At 53.3% G+C, this 16,410-nt stretch overlaps 1 protein-coding gene across 4 annotated transcripts; it reads right to left on the reverse strand.

Annotated features, from left to right (window-relative positions):
- Positions 1-1,372: 1,372 nt before the first annotated feature.
- Zbp1 (Z-DNA binding protein 1) lies at positions 1,373-11,757 on the reverse strand. 4 transcript variants are annotated; one of them, XM_040732910.1, is made up of 8 exons: positions 11,551-11,757; positions 9,502-9,804; positions 8,444-8,611; positions 5,839-6,006; positions 4,446-4,649; positions 4,056-4,274; positions 2,464-2,610; positions 1,373-1,741 (listed from the first exon to the last, which is right to left on the reverse strand). In XM_040732910.1, the coding sequence occupies exons 1-8, from the start codon at positions 11,582-11,584 to the stop codon at positions 1,719-1,721; spliced, it is 1,266 nt and encodes a 421-aa protein (XP_040588844.1). In that variant the 5' UTR covers positions 11,585-11,757; the 3' UTR covers positions 1,373-1,718. The 4 variants fall into 4 exon arrangements, with proteins under 4 accessions (XP_040588844.1, XP_040588845.1, XP_040588843.1 ...); XM_040732911.1 differs by having other exon boundaries at positions 4,056-4,196; positions 8,423-8,611; XM_040732909.1 differs by having other exon boundaries at positions 8,423-8,611; positions 11,551-11,756.
- Between the last annotated feature and the right edge of the window lie 4,653 nt (positions 11,758-16,410).

A 16,410-nucleotide genomic window follows, 5' to 3' on the forward strand; every position in this document is an offset into this window, starting at 1 on the left:
GCCCACCAGGACAGACTCCGTATAGCCATCAAAGGAGTAACAAAGTCCAGGCATTCTCCGGGGCAGTCTGAGACCATGTGGAAATATATAGATTAGTAGTTATGGATTAATAATTAGGACTGAGCTAACCAATAAGAAGCCCTAGTCATCGGCCAACAGTTTAATAATTAATACATCTTTGTGTGCTTATTTGAGGCTGAGAAGGGCGGCAGAACCTGGAGGAACAAAGAAAACGCCACAGCAAAATGGCGCCGAACGTGAAGCATGAACCATGACCCTGAGACTAAGAGTCTTGTGTTTTACTGACTGAGCCAGCCAGGCTCCCTCTGCCTACCTTCCCCAGAGTTCTCCTCTTCTCCTAGTCCCACCTATCTTCTTGCCTCATTGGCCAAACAGTATTTTATTTATCAACCAATAAGAGAAACACATACAGAAGGGCATCCCCATCAAATCCCCACTCAAGTGGCTCCTGGGGCCAGGCAGAAGAGGGCAATGGATCCCCTGGAACTGGAGGTATAAGCCATTGTGAGTCATCTGTTGTGTGTGCTAGGAACCAAACTCGGGCCCTCTGCAAGACCAGCAAGTGCTCTTAACCACGTAACCATCTCTTCTAATCTAAAAAATGTTTTAAAATTTCCATTTTTTTATTGGGGGTGTTGTGGGCACTGTGCCCCAGGCACACCTCTGTAGGTCAGAGGATGGTTTGCACAAGCCTGGTTTCTCCTTTCACCATGTGGTTCTTGGAATTCCAACCTGGGTCGAGAGGCTTGGCTGCAGGCCTCTCTTGTGCTGAGCTGTCTCACTGCCCCTTGTTTAATTCTTTAACTCAGTTTTCTGAGTGATTTAGATGCTCTCTAGTCAGATGAAACACTAGCTGTGGGGGGGGGGAGCTGATTTTATGTTTTCTTTATAGCGGGGGCGTTTAGGCACTGTATGTGGGTTTCAGAGGCACACTTTTTTGCAGACATACATCGCTCTCAACCAATGCTCTTCCCCCACCCCTTGTTTCCTCTGTCTTCCTGTTGGTCCCTTTCACCCCCTGGCTAGCTTTACCTCTGCTTTGGTGTCACATCCACAAGTATAATTCTACATATCTATGCAAAATCTAGGAGCCACGGCCATGAAGTGGTGGCGCATGCCTTTAATCCCAGCACTTGGGAGGCAGAGGCAGGCGGATCCCTGTGAGTTCGAGGCCAGCCTTGTCTACAGAGCTCCAGGACAGGCTCCAAAGTTACAGAGAAACCCTGTCTCGAAAAATTAAAAAAAAATAACAAACAAAGAAAAACCAAGCAACAAAAAAACACAAAACAAAACAAAACAAAACCAAAAATGAAAACAAAAAAAAATCTAGGAGCCACAAATGAGAGAAAACTTATTTTTTTCCTGAGGTGATTTTATTCACTTAGCATGGCGGTCTCTGGTCGCATTCACTTTCCAGCATATGACACAACATCATGATTTTGTGTGGCTGTATGCATACTCCGAATTTCCTCTACCCAGCCTCTGTTGGCAGACAGCAAGGCTGGCTCCGTTTCTCAGCTGCCGTGAACAGGACACAGTCAACACGGATGGGCTGATATCTGTACGCTGTGTTGACTTGTCCCTTCTGGTGAATACCCAGGAGTGGTAGAGCTGGCTCATACGATTGATTGATTGGTTGATCTTGAGGCAGGAAAGGTTGTTTTGGCTCATGGTGGCAGAGGTGTCAGCCCACGGTCTCATGGCTGCATCGCTTTCTGGCCTGTGGCAAGGCAGAGGAGGGTGCTCACCTCAGGACAGGCAGGGAGAAAAGATGGGCAGGCATACTGCAAGGGGCATGGCCCAAGCTGGGGCTGTGGCTGTGCTGGCAGAATACTTGTGTTCCATGTGTGAAATTTCATCCTTAGCATCTCATGAACTGGATGCGGTGGTACCCACCCTTTATCCCAGAGCTCCTCATAAACTAGATGCGGTGGTACCCACCCATTATCTCAGAGCATCTCATAAACTGGATGTGGTACCCACCAGTTATCCCAGCACTCAGGAAATAGAGGTCAGCAGATGAGAAGTTCAAGGTCATCCTTGGCCACATAGTGACTCAAAGCCAATCTGGACTACAAGAGACCCTGATGTCTTCATGGACACCTTTCCTTCCTCCTCTTAAAGTCTCTACTCCCAACAATGTCAGACAGCAAACCCTTCTAGAGACCGGAGTGTGGGTGATCTCAGGGCCCTCAGAATCCTGTCACTTCATAGTGATCAGTCCTGGCCTGGGGTCAAGCTGTCAGTAAATACCTGGGCCTCTTCAGGAAGGGTATCAAATCCAAATCACAACAACAACAACAAAAAACAAGAAAAAAAAAAAAGAAAACCTAGTCCGAGCCCCGTGCGCAGCCACATGAAGTCCCACACAAAGGCTGCTTGCCTGTGCCCTCCCCACCTCTCCCCTCTCCCCTCACTCCTGCGTCTGACCACTCCCCGTACCGGGGGCTCCATCCTCCCTCAGCACAGGTTCTGTGGTCTGGGGGCCGCTGTCTCCCAGAGTCATAGTTCCCAGCTCAGAAGTGAGGAGTCTTGAGCTGCTGGGGTTGATGAAGCAGCTTCCGCCGGGCATGGCGTTAGAGCTTGTGTCTGGAGGGAGGAGAGAGAGGGCAGTGAAGGGGCAGGTGAGGTCTCGGGTCACCATGTCATTTAGCTCACCAGGAGTGGCAGACATCCTGCAGGCTCCTGGGGGGGGCGCCCGCAGTCACTGTGGTGGGTTTCTGCCTCATGGCTTTGTTCCCAAACTGTCCTTGCGGAGACTTAAGCCTCCCCCCACCACATACATCTATGTATCTATCTATGTATCTATGTATCTATCTATGTATCTATCTATCTATGTATCTATGTATCTATCTATCTATGTATCTATCTATGTATCTATGTATGTATCTATGTGTCTATCTATGTATCTATGTATCTATCTATGTATCTATCTATCTATGTATCTATCTATGTATCTATCTATCTATGTATCTATCTATGTATCTATGTATGTATCTATGTGTCTATCTATGTATCTATGTATCTATCTATGTATCTATGTATCTATCTATGTATCTATGTATCTATGTATCTATCTATGTATCTATCTATCTATGTATCTATGTATGTATGTATGTATCTATCTATGTATGTATTTATCCATCCATCCATCTATCTATCTATGTATCTATCTGTTTGTTTTGTGCATACTTGTGTGTGTGGGTGGGCTCAGATGGTAATGGGTGGGAATTGTTTCTCTCCTTCAACCACGTGGGCCCTGGGTATCGAACTCGGGTCTTCAGACTTTGCACCAAATGCCCTTGCCCACTGTGGGAAACATGGATGCCACATCACGTGCCTCTGTCCACACTCTCCAGGCCTCCCCAGTTCATTTCAAATGAGGTGGAGACATCTCACACACGCCTTCAGCCTCTGAAAGACGGGGAGGGCACCCACCAGGCTCCTGGGTGTCCACCCCTCCTGATTCCCAGACTACTGACCCTTATGCTGCTCCCACTTGCCACCTGAGGGGATGGGGTGGCATTGGCACCTGCTATGTCTGCACTTGCAAATCCCCACACAGAACTCCCAAAGCCTCCCTGAATGCAGGGCTCCTGCGCCTCTCCTCGTAGGGGACAGCCAGGCCTCATCCCTCCTAAAGGGCTCCTCGCCTGGGCCGGGTGACTGTGACCCACAGCAATGGCCTGTTTTCACAGTGTGAGCCATGCAGCAACTCCACCACCGGGAATGGCAGGGTGGGGAGGGGTCCACTCGACATCCACACATCCTGGTCCCTTCATGCTGACTCTAACTATCCACTCGAGGGACTGTTTACGTGTGATTCTCTTACTCCAAATCCCAGAAGTCTCTGCTCCCGTCCTGCCCAATGCCTTTCTCCGTCTCCTCGTCACCTTGGTGAACACCTGGCGCTGCATGCTGCCGTTTGGTTTGCCCGCTGAGCCCCAGACCCGAATGTCCCTGCTCCGGGCCCTTGCCTGACGGCTGTGTGAGGTGGGCACTCACACAGACAACCGTCTGTGCTCGGGGCTCACCTGTGCCTCCCTTCGGCTCTTCGCTGCCTCCAGGCTCCACGACCCCACCCTCTGAAGTAGCGTGGACGGTCATCTTGTTGCTGTTGCCGATGGTGGCGTCCACCAGCAAGCAGGATTTGATGAGGACTTTCTGGGCTGTGTCTGCGTCAGGGTGAGGAGGGCCTGGCTCAGGCGACTGCATGTTGAATGAAGCCCCTGGGTCAGCAGAGGCGGCTGAGACTGCAGGAACACCGAAGAGAAGGCGGGAGAAGCGGGCACCAACACCCCACCCGGCCGTCCACCCTCAGGGCTGACTCTCACAGTGACCACGCAGGTCTGGCGCACAGCCTTTGCCCAGCCACCTGCTTTCAGGTCCTTTCTGGGTGTGTGGGGTGGTGGAGGCCGTGATACCTGGGGGGCTGCCACTAAAGCTATAAGCAGTGTGTTCCACTGGGTCCTCCGGGAGGGTCATCTCATTGCCGTGGCCCAGCTGCACACGCCTGAGCATGGATTTCTCCATATGGATGAGCTGAGCTCCCCAGGCACCAGCTGGGGTGTCCTGAGAAGAGGGGTCCTCTGGCACAGGTAGCGAGAGAGGATGGCGGGGCCTGGGGCCTGGGAAGAGCAGAGTTAAGGAATTGCTAGAGGTGATTCTAGATTGTTCCAGCTGGAGCTGGGCAGCCTGCGGCATTTCCAGCTGGGCTCAGCGTATTGCTGGGGTACCCGCAGATCCAGGGGGCCACATGCCACCTGCCTCCTGGATCTCCTCAACCTTTCACCCCCCCCCCATCAAAGGCAGTTCCCTGCATGGGGAATGAGTCCTCCATGCCTCTTGACAAGAGAGTTCGAGTCTTTAAGCACAGCCAAAACAGCTTAGTTGGGAGAGCGTTAGACTTAGGAGAGTTCGAGTCTTTGCCCTGGTTTTAGTTCCCTGGAGCTCATTTTTAGCCTCACTTTTATGATTTTCAAATTAAGGGAACGCAAAAGCTTTCAAACACATTTGAGTCTGAAAAAATGGTAAGCCACTTAACATCCATAAGTGAAATATCCAGACAGGACGGCTGTCAGAACCAGGAGAGTTATGGTTCTGAGGCCTGGGGTAGAGCAGATTTCTCCCAGGGGCAGGGGAGGGGGATCTGGGCTTGGAGCCGATGCTGTTATGTGTGGGCGAAGGGCTAGGGTGTGAGGCGGCCCGACACCCTCTAAGCCGCATTGCCTGTTACAGAGGAAACTGGCTGGGAAGCTCCAACTTCAGCCAAACCAGGGTGCTGAGGGATGGCTGGGAATGGGTAAGAGCACTGTTGGGAGAGCATGAAGACCTGAGTTTGGATCTGAGCATCCTCATAAAAAGCCAGGCGTGGCCACATGGGCCCGTACTTCTGGTGCTGGGTGACACTGAGACAGGGGGACTGCTGGGGCTTACTGGCTGCAAGGCTTGCTCCAGGTTTAGCGTGACACCCTACCTGGGGGCAATAAGGTGGGAATGACAGAACAGGACACCTGACATCCCCCTCGGGGTCTGAATGGACTTCACTAAACACACACGGGCACATACACACAAATACATGCATACACACATCACACACACAGTACCACACACAACCACACAAATACATCACACACACACCACATACATCACACACACCACATACACCACACACTATCACACAAATACATCACACACACCACACACATACCTCATACATCACACACACATCACATATACCACACACACATCACACACATGTAAACACATATACACCCCATGCACACAGCAGGGGTCCCCGCCAGGCCCTCCTCTTACCGCTTTGATCACAGGCTAGCTGCCTTAGCATGCTATTCCCATGGCCGATCTGGATGGCTTTTGACTCAGCGATGGAGATGTGGTTGTTGGTTCCTTGCTGGGAGATCACATTGGTCGGATTCTGCTGGTAAATAATCACAGCGGACTCTTGTTTCGCTCCAGGATGAGCTACGGAACAATGTTCCATTAAGTTCCTCTGTTTCAAGGGCACGGGGGCACTTGGATGAGCAGCACTAAACTTCCCTGGGAACTTGCTGCAACATGAGACCAGACCCCGTACTGGGGGGCCAAGAACGAGGGTGCCAGGTAAGACTTGGGAGCTATCTGGTGCTGGCCACAGCCTTCCTTCCCTGTGTTTGATGGACATTGTGGTACCTCAGAGGGAGCCTCCCCTGAAATCCCTGCATCAGGTACCTTACCTGTGTGTCCTAGCCACAGTGACTCACAATGGACACTCTCTGCCTATCCTGCCTCTGCTGATGGAGCCCTCCAGAGTCCCCCCTGAGCCCTCCTGAGCCCTCCTGAGCCCTCCTGAGCCCTCCAGAGCCCCCCTGAGCTCCCCTGAGCCCTCCAGAGCCCTCCTGAGCCCTCCAGAACCTCCCTGAGCCCTCCTGAGCCCTCCAGAGCCCCCCTGAGCCCTCCAGAGCCCTCCTGACCCTCCAGAACCTCCCTGAGCCCTCCAGAGCCCTCTAGAGCCCCTTGAGCCCTCCAGAGCCCCCCCTGAGCTCCCCTGAGCCCTCCAGAGCCCTCCTGAGCCTCCCTGAGCCCTCCAGAGCCCTCCTGACCCTCCAGAACCTCCCTGAGCCCTCCAGAGCCCTCTAGAGCCCCCTGAGCCCTCCAGAGCCCCCCTGAGCTCCCCTGAGCCCTCCAGAGCCCTCCTGAGCCTTCCTGAGCCCTCCAGAGCCCTCCTGACCCTCCAGAACCTCCCTGAGCCCTCCAGAGCCCTCTAGAGCCCCCTGAGCCCTCCAGAGCCCCCCTGAGCTCTCCTGAGCCCTCCAGAGCCCTCCTGACCCTCCAGAACCTCCCTGAGCCCTCCAGAGCCCTCTAGAGCCCCCTGAGCCCTCCAGAGCCCTCCTGAGCCTTCCTGAGCCCTCCAGAGCCCTCCTGACCCTCCAGAACCTCCCTGAGCCCTCCAGAGCCCTCTAGAGCCCCCTGAGCCCTCCAGAGCCCCCTGAGCTCCCCTGAGCCCTCCAGAGCCCTCCAGAGCCCTCGGTGCTGACCGAGCTCCAGGCTCTTCTCACTTCAGCAATGGCCGGAAGATGACTCCTATGTTTTGTTGGGCTCTGTTGACTTTATTAAAGTCTTAGCTATGTCCCTGTGTTTAAAATCTGGCTACCATCCACACTGTCAGGCTTCTTCCAGTAGGTGAGACCCACCTGAGAGAGGGGGAAGGGGCAGGCCCCCACCAGCCAAGGCCAGCCACCTGCTCTGTGTTCTACATGCCTGCTCAGATTAGAGTTCTGTGAGTCTCTGTGAGCTCCCTTCTCCATAAATGACTGTGAGCTCCCTTCTCCATAAATGAAATTAGCCAAGCATGCTGACAGACACCTGAACAGTAACAGGACAGACACCTGCATGCTGATAGACACCTGCATGGTAACAAACACCTGTATGGCAACAGACACCTGCATGCTGACAGACACCTGTATGGTGACAGGACAGACACCTGCATGCTGACAGACACCTGCATGCTGACAGACACCTGCATGCTGACAGACACCTGTATGGTGACAGGACAGACACCTGCATGCTGACAGACACCTGCATGGCGACAGATATTTGTAACCCCAGCACTTGGAAACAGGAAGATGAGTAGTTCAAGGTTATCTCTGCTACATGAAATTGTCTCATGAAAGGAAAAAAAATTAAGCCATGCTTTCTACCCATCTTTGTGTAAAGACAAACATACTTAAGCTGGGGCATTTTTGATATTCATTATTAAAAGGTATATTTCTTTATCTGGCTGTAAAAGACATTTTTTCCAGGTGTAGTGGTACATGCCTTCAATCCTAGAATTTGGTAGGCATATCTCTGTGGGTCTGAGCCCAGCTTAGTCTACATGGTGAGTTCCAGGACAGCCAGGGCTACACAGTGAGGTTATCTCTCAAGAAAAAAACCAAGACATTTAAAATGAACATGCTGGAAGGTCCCTGAGAATACTGGGGCTCAGACTCGTTACCAAGTCTGACTCCAAGGCTGGAGAGGCGGCTAGGCGGTTAGAGCACTGGCGGCTCTTGCAGAGGGTGCGGCACTAGGCACCCACAGGGCACGTGGTCTGCCACTCCAACTCCATCCAGGAGATCCGGTTCCCCCCTCTGGCCTCTGCTGCCACCGCACGCATGCGTTGTGTATACATACTCGCAGGCAAACACTTATAAGACATAAAATAGAATACACAAATCCAAAACCAAAACGAAACAAAATCTGACCCCAGGCCATCCAAATCCTTACCCTTGACTTTTTCAATCTGACCCTAGATGGCTTAGTCCTGATCCTTGATCTTCCTGACCTGAACTTTGAACTTCCCAACCTGACCCTAGGCCATCCACCCTGACCTCCCCAAACTGACTTTGACCTCTCATACCTAGCTCTTGAACTTTCCGACCTGAGTTGTAGATCATCCATGTGTTCCCATCGTAGCTCAGAAGGTGCCTGCTCCTCATGGCGTACAGGTGTGGGTTCACCTCTTTGGCCGTGTTCATTCCCAGAGCCTTGGCGATGTGCAGGGCCCTGTGAGGCCCGCTGGTCTCCAGGAATCTGAAGATCCTTTCATCTGCAAGTGAGGGGTGGCCGTTTAGCAGGAGGAGGGCCCTGGGCTTGCATCTGTCCAGCAACCCCTGGCTGTAGCCTGAGATGCTTATGAAGCCCAGGGGCCATGGTCCTGCTTTGTCGGAGGCGCATGGTCGTACTGGGTACAGTGTCACCTGGAGACCAGATATGTGCATGAGGCTCTCACCCTAGAGGCTGGGCTCAGGCTGGCACACGCGTGTCAGCACCTGTAAAGTAAAGACCCTTTGGCTTCTGACACCGAGTCTGGCCTGAGATTCCTGCGGAGCCTGGGTGGTGGACGTGATCCTGAACACCCATTCCCCTTGTGCCCCTAAGAGTAGTTTGGCGAGGCCTTCGGTGTGCACGGAGCTGCAGGCCAGGACTCCCTGGAGCCGTGCCTACGTCTTTGGGGTCTTGGGACTGGAGGAAGAGAGATGTGTCCATTGGAGACAGGAGATGCTCTGATCCACTGAGCAATGGAACACTTCCACAGGAGAGCTAGGGGACAGGACATTAGGCTGGGGTCCCAGGGTTTCCCATCTGCGTGGGTGGGTGGGTCACAGCTGCAGAAGGGCGGGGTCTTGAGGCTGCCTCCTCTCCTGGCTCCAGCGGTGGGAGTTACTGAAGGCAAGGCAGCCTTGGTACAGCACCAGCAATGGACTTGCGAGCCCTCGCCGCTCAGTGGCTGTCAAAGTCACCCGAGGGCTCTGAGTGAATCCCTACCATCAGCACTCACTGCCATTGTGACTATTGCCTGGACAGTGTCTTCACTATTGCTGGCGTCTGTCGTACACCCACCACGTACAAGCCCTAGGCTCTACATTAGCTCCGTTGGCAGAAAGAAATCAAAAGTGAGAGAGAGAGAGGATGACAGACTTGAAGCCAAGCCTGGACCTGGACTTGCCCACTGTTGAGATGGCTCTTGAGGGGAGTCCGCTTTGTCCCCAGATGACAGATTACCGAGGCTAGGCTGGGCAGTGGGGTCCTTAGGGATTGCAAGGGCCTCATCTCCAGGAGCATCCCCGCCTAAGCACCATGTTGCAGGGGCTGGGGAGTGCACTTGGCCCTCCTTCTTCAGGCGGTAAAGGACTTGGTTGAGTGTTTTCTTGGGCACTTGGCACTCCTTTACCAGCTTGGCGATCTTCACAGGGCTGCCGGCTTCACTCAGTACCCGTAGGATCGTTTTCTCCAGGTTGTCTTGGGGAGGGACAGAGAGAAGAGCTGAGTCAAGCCCATGGGAGGCTAGCATCCAGCTCCAGAGGTAAGAAAGATCTGGGAGAGAGCCCAGAGCGGAGAAGGCAGCTGTGGTCTGGGCCAACCAGACTGCATCGAGGACGTCACTGAGAGGCAGGATTGTCAGACCGAGTGGACCCAGGCCCCACAGCCGAATGGTTGGAAGGTCATATGGTACAGGAGTGTGCGTGCTGTCCTGTGTATTGGTGTGGAACCCCGGACAGGTAGGAGCCCTCAGCTCTCAGATGGGGAGCCAGAGGGAGAGGCATGGAGCCAAGCCTGGCCCGGAAGCCCCTCCGTGGTGCGTGATGCCTGTCCCAGCCTGTATGGGGGAGTCCCTTTCTCTCCCTCTCAGCACTCACATGGATGGCATGGGCATTCTCATGTCTCCCTTCCCATGCCAGGTGGATCAGGAGCCCTGAAAACCTAACTCAGATGTCTCCCACTTCCCTTTTATCCCCTATCCCAGCCTCAACGACATCTTCCTGATGGCATCACTAGTCTCCCAGGTGACCACCGACTCCAGAAGGGTTCCCGACAGCGCCCTTGACCTAGAGGTCAGGTGGACCGCTGCTACCCAGCCTCCTCTGCGCCTGACCCCAAGAGTCACCCAAGTTCCACCTCGTGCTCCTTCTGGTTCCTTCCGTCTGCCTGCTCTTAACTTTCCTTTAATCCCCCCCTCTTGGGACAAGGCCTCACCACATTTCTCAGGCTGGCCTGGAACTCACAGCGATCCTCCTGCCTCAGCCGCCCGCCTCCCCTGCCGGGATTATAGGGTTGAGCTTTTTCCCTGCTGGGGAGTGTGTCCTGCAGTGGGCGCTCCGGCCCTCCCTTCCCCTACTGACCCCTGAGGGCAGCGCTTTCTCCAAAGGGAGATCGTGAAGGGATGATAGAGGTGACTGCCTGGCCGGGGTGGTGTTAGGAAGCCACAGGGGCCAGGCAAGGGTTACTTTCTGGTCTTCTCTGCCTGGTCCCGAACCTGCCACCTGGCCTGGCTCCTCCCCCTTTGAGCAACATCCCCTAGAACGGTGTGAGGATCGAAAGGGGTGGCTTTTGGGGGCTGGAGAGACGGCGCAGGGGTCGAGAGCAGTGGCTGCCCTTCCAGAGGTCCTGAGTTTGGTTCCCAGGGACCACACAGAGGCTCACAACCCGCCTAGAATGAGATCTGGTGCTCTCCTCAGAAGCGCAGACAGACATGCAGGCAGAACACTGTATGCGTAGTAAATAAACATATCTTTAAAAAAAAATTCAAAACAACGAAGAAAAGCAGTAGAATAAATCCTGTCCACAGCCGCACAGCCTTGCCCTCAACAGTTTGATAGCCTTGCCACGCCCTGCCCCGCACACCGCCCGGCACCCATAGCCTCGCACCGCCCTGCACCAGGGAGAAGAGCGTGAGCATAGGATCAGAGCCAAATATTCTTACCAAAACAAAGTCCCCTCACACAGCTCAGAGCCCAAAGCCTGCCACATGCCTTAGTGGCCTCATCTGTGAGGTGAGAGCTACCACTTTTACCTGAGGGCTGTTACGAACCAGCCCAGGGGTCAAAGTATGAAGCACAGGATCCTTTAAGCAAGCTGCTTCTCATGGTGCTCTGGTGTCCTTGGAATATTGCTGTTGTCCGGGTCAAGGAAAGAACTAGAAGGAGCCATATAAACCCACCCAGGGTCGATGCTGCTTGAGGGAAGGAAGAGGCTCGCCCAGCTCACCTCCTGTGCTCAGATCAACAGCAGCTCCTGCCATGCTCACGGAAACCTCGGGGCACCTTTGGGGGGCTGGGGGTGGCAGGTCCCCGCACTGTGGCCAGGCCTGAGGCTGAGTCCACAGGAGAAGAGTGGCTTCTCAGAGTTGCAGACACCATCTGTTTCCACCCGGAAACAAGCACCCATCTGGCCCTATCCACCCAGCTTTCTGGAGAAAGAGAAAATGAAACTTTGGTGTGGTTCTCAGAAGAAATGATGAAATCAGGGTGGGTGAGCAAGTTGAAGCTGAATAAGTGACGAGGAAGAGAGGAGCCTTGGCCTCTGGGGTGGGGACTGCCCATCTGGACTCCTACTCGAGGGGGAAAAGATGCCTACTGTGGGCTCCCTACATGCCCACAGGATGGGGCTAGTACTGTCAACCCATATACCTTCTAGAAAAGGGGCCCCTCACTTTCACGCATTCTCAAAGAGGTCAGTGATCCCCGAACAGTCCAGAAACACTCTGTTCCAATCACAGGCTAAGGGACCGAGCTCATAGAGATGGCCTCGCGCCCACAACTCAGCCTACTATATCCCTGAATCTGGGTCTCCGCTGCTCGTGGGAGACAGGGTGCAGCAGGCAGGTCCTGGGCACCCCTGTAGCATTGGTGCATAGGGCAGGGCAGGAAAAGGAAACCAGCAGGAGGTATAGATGTTCCTGCAAAGTGTCTGCAGTCCACACAGACAGTTCCGCGGGCCTGTGCACAGCGAAGCTTTAAAATTCCCAAATGATTTTTATGACTTCCAGGGGGAAAACCAGAGCCTGCAGAAGTGGTCAAGGGAAACAGAAAATTGTTGCGGCCCAAAAGAAATAAGGTCACCTTTTAAATGCTCTCAGCTGAGCCAATTGAGGGACATCACTCCGGCTCCCTAGAAGGGGCTGTTTTGAGACCAACCCCCAGGTGGTGCCCACTCACTAACCAGCTCTTGCCTGGGGGTCTCAGTGCTTGGCCAAGCTGGCTCTGGCCTTAGAGTGCTGGGCTTCAGGATGTGCCTGCCACCAGAACCTGACACTGGGGTTCTGCTGAGAACATCTCAGCATTCACCATTCTTTATTCTTCTTTGTTTTTGATACAGGGTCCCACTCTGTAGCCAAGCCTGAATTGACATTCTTGACCCTTCCACCATCTCTTCTTGGTTGGCGGGACTGTACCCCAATCAATGCCTGCCTGAAGCCCCCTCCCATCCCTGTCCCCCCAGACAAGGTTTTACTGTGAAGCCCTGACTATCCTGGAACTCGCTCTGTAGCCCAGGCTGGCCTGGAATCCAAAGAGATCCGCCTGCCTCTGCCTCCCGAGTGGGGGGGGGGTTTAATGCATGTGCCACCACCTCCTGGCCAGAAGCCTTACTTCTAAAGGATTATTTCATAGTCTTTGTCTTTGTTTAGGGAAAATCTCGAGCCAGTGTTCAATACTGGGAGCGCCCCTAGCCTCCCCAGCAGTGGACTAGGCAGATGTACCTTTCCCTCCTGTGCACGTCACCGGCGGCAGACACCCAGCTTCCTTTTCAATCTGCTGCTCTGCCGCCATCTGCAGCCTCCGTGCTTACGTTTCGCAAGGGTGGCTGGAGTCCCACCTATTACACGGGCACTCCTTCTCGCAGGAAGGGGCAGAGGACGGGTAGCCAAGGCAGCTCCAGCAGGCAGCTGAGGCTGCAGGGTTGCCCGGGTCCGATTGTTTGTGGACACGTCGGTGGGAGAGAGACTATCGTGACTGCTGGTTGGTGTGAGAGGACCCAGACCACTGCGGGCGGCGTCATTCCCAAGCTGCCTGTTCTGGGCTGTGTATAAAAAGCTGGTTGAGCATGATCTGGAAAGCGGCACCCTCTGTGGTCTCTGTTTCAGTTTCTCACAGCACTCCTTCCTGAGATGGGCTGTGAAGCATACGCCAAAATCAGCCCTTTCCTCTCCAGCTGGCTTTCGTTTGTTTGTTTGCTTGTTTTGTTTTTTTGTCACAGTGTTTATCACAGCAGAAAAAAAATACAGTGGACATCTCCCTTTAAAGAACACATCCTGTAGGCCCCCACACCCTGTCCACTCATATCCTAACAGACGGAAGTTAGTCTTATGGTCCCGACATCCGTGGAATGCTGGGAAAGGGGGTCTGTATGCGGGATCATTGTGTGCCCAGGTAAAATTGGGGTCACATTGCTTCAGATCACAACAATATCTATCACAACAGATGTTGGCAGAGACCTAGGTGTCCTTGTCAACTCAAGGGTCTTCCTCAAAGACAGAGGAAGGGCATGTCCCTTTGTGTCTGCATCGAGGCCGTCTCCTACCCCACCCAGCAGTTCCCAGCTTCTTTCTCTAGCAGAAGCTATGCTGAGTCTGAATCTGATGAGGTTCAAGGCCATGGGGAAGGAGGGGAGGAGGGAAGGAGGGAAGGAAGGAGGGAATGAGGGAAGGAAGGAGGGAAGGAAGAAAGGAAAGAAGGTAGGTAGGTTCTTCCTCCTCCAGGGAAGAAAGGGCCCAGACATACAAGATGACATGCCAAGCTGGTCTCTTTTTATCCTGGAGAACACACTCCTTCCAAACAGCTCACGTTTTTTCTAGAAACTATTAGAACTCTCCGCCCAAAGCAGGGGATAATTACATGTTACTGATCTCAAGTCTTCAGGTTTTGTGATCTTTCTTTTAAAAGAAATATATTTTTATCACATATTGTGTTGGCAAAATCCACCTCCTATCCTCCCCATAACCAGACTCAGGAAAGAAGGAAGGAAGGGAGGGAGGGAGGAAGGGAGGGAGGGAGGGAGGGAGGGAGAGAGGGAGAAAGGAAGGAAGGGAGGGAGGGAGGGAGGGAGGGAGGGAGAAAGGAAGGGAGGGAGGGAGTGAACTTAGTTTGGTCAGAGACCAAACATGGTTGGTGACAGCAAGGTGTCTCTGGTCCCTGCTTAGAGCCAAGAATAAAGAGGATTTATGACAGGTGTGTTGGGGTGACAAGCCCCTCTTCAAGTCCCTGGGGGTGTGGGTCCTGCAAGACAGAGCGATCTGTGGGTCTAGTGTCACGCTGTCCACTGGAGTCGGGCTCGCTGGGACATCCCTTCTCAGCCCTGGGCCTCGAACATGGCCCTGATCCTGATGGGTGCTAGTTCCCCTTTGGCAGTGGGATCCCACAGATCCTAACCCAGGACCGGCTGTGTCAGAGGTCCCTTCCGAGCACTGAGGACATGGGTACAGGCTGCTTGCACTTTTGCCACTGTCCCCAGCTGTCTCTGATTTGGCCAGGATGGCTAGCCAGCAAGCCCCAGGATCTCCAGATTGTGCCAGCCCTACCGCTGGCGTGCTGGAGCTGTAGACAGCCGATGTTACGTGGGGTCTGGGGATCCGAACTCAGGTCCTTATGCCCGTACGGTCAGAACTTTACTACTGAGCCATCTCCCCGTGCCCCAGAAAGACTGTTAAAGGAAAATTATTTTCCAGATTATCTGCCCACAAGAGATCCACTTAGTCAAAGCTGGCCACGATCTCCTCGCCAAGTATCACACTTGGGAATGCTTACTGGGTGAGACTATTTCACCATAAATTCTCCTCAGCTATAGCGAAGTATCATGAAATTTTCATGACAACTAAATGGAACGATTAATGAATTTGACACGATGCTCAGGTTTCCAGACGGTTAATTAAACATTTACTGTGGTTTTTTTTTTCCTCCCTCTCCACAGTTTGAGGTCCAAACTCTCTTTCATACTCAGACTCTCATCTGCGGGTGCTCAATTCTAAGCTGCTGACCTGGGCACCTGTAGGCACACAGCCAGCCAGCACTGGCTGTCCATGGCTGGGCTAGGTCCTGGCTCTACCTTGGTGTTTATGGCTGTCTGTGAATGATCCAGAGGCTCATGGGACACCTGATCACAAGGTGCTGACAAGGGTGGCTGATGTGTGGGGTAGGTGCCATGGGTGATGGGGGGACAAGCTCCTTAGGCCCCTCCTAGATTCTCTGTAAGGAAACTTGCTTTGAAGATGGGCGGCCAAGTGTGCCTGGCCCAGAAGGAAACCACAGCAGTTCCCAGAGGACTGATCCATTCACACACGCTTAGGTAACCCTGAGCTGAGCTGCGGCCAAATGGCAGCTACTTGGCCTTCAGCCTCCATACTGACTGATGGTTTAAAAAACCCTGGGCCTTAAAGATGGTTCTGTGTAAAAGTAAACTGTTTCTGTACTAGGTGGTGTGTGTGTGTGTGTGTGTGTGTGTATGAGCTCTTTTAGGGGGGCTGTGTGCCCCACTCCCAGCATCCAAGAGCTTTGTGTTGAGCCTAGCACCCAAAGGTGGTACCCACCCCCCATGTGCTGCCAGGACCCTTCTCTGCTCCACTTTTTGGGCTGGGCTTGGTGCTTAGCATTCTGGGGTGTAGCTTACCCTGCAGGATACACTGTTACGAGCCTGAGGTTGGACTTGACCTGCAAACAGCTTGCTAGCCCTCCTCCGCTGGGGTCAGGGGTGACATTAGACCTCTTGCACACAAAGTCTGTGTCTCAAACTTCGCAGACCTTATCTGAGTTTTCCTTAGGTAATGAGTGATCATTTTCCAAGACGGTAGACACGTTGTTAATATTTGGGCAACTCTTTTAACCCCATCAGGTCCCCCTCCCGCCCCCTTTATTGGAGCAACTTGTGGGAGCAAGGATTTCCTGATACACACACACACAAACACACACACACACCCATACCACCTGATCCAAAATAGAGGCTGAACAAACTGTTTAGGGCCTCCAGCAGCTACTGTGGCCTCTGTCTTCACATCACGTGTCCTGGATTTTGCAGAGGATGGGAGAGGGCAGGGAGCGTCACACAGCCAAAAAAGGGAGAAAATTCATTCTCCAA

The sequence above is a fragment of the Mesocricetus auratus genome, unplaced genomic scaffold (genome assembly GCF_017639785.1).
Source record: "Mesocricetus auratus isolate SY011 unplaced genomic scaffold, BCM_Maur_2.0 Super-Scaffold_100028, whole genome shotgun sequence".
NCBI lineage: Eukaryota > Metazoa > Chordata > Mammalia > Rodentia > Cricetidae > Mesocricetus > Mesocricetus auratus.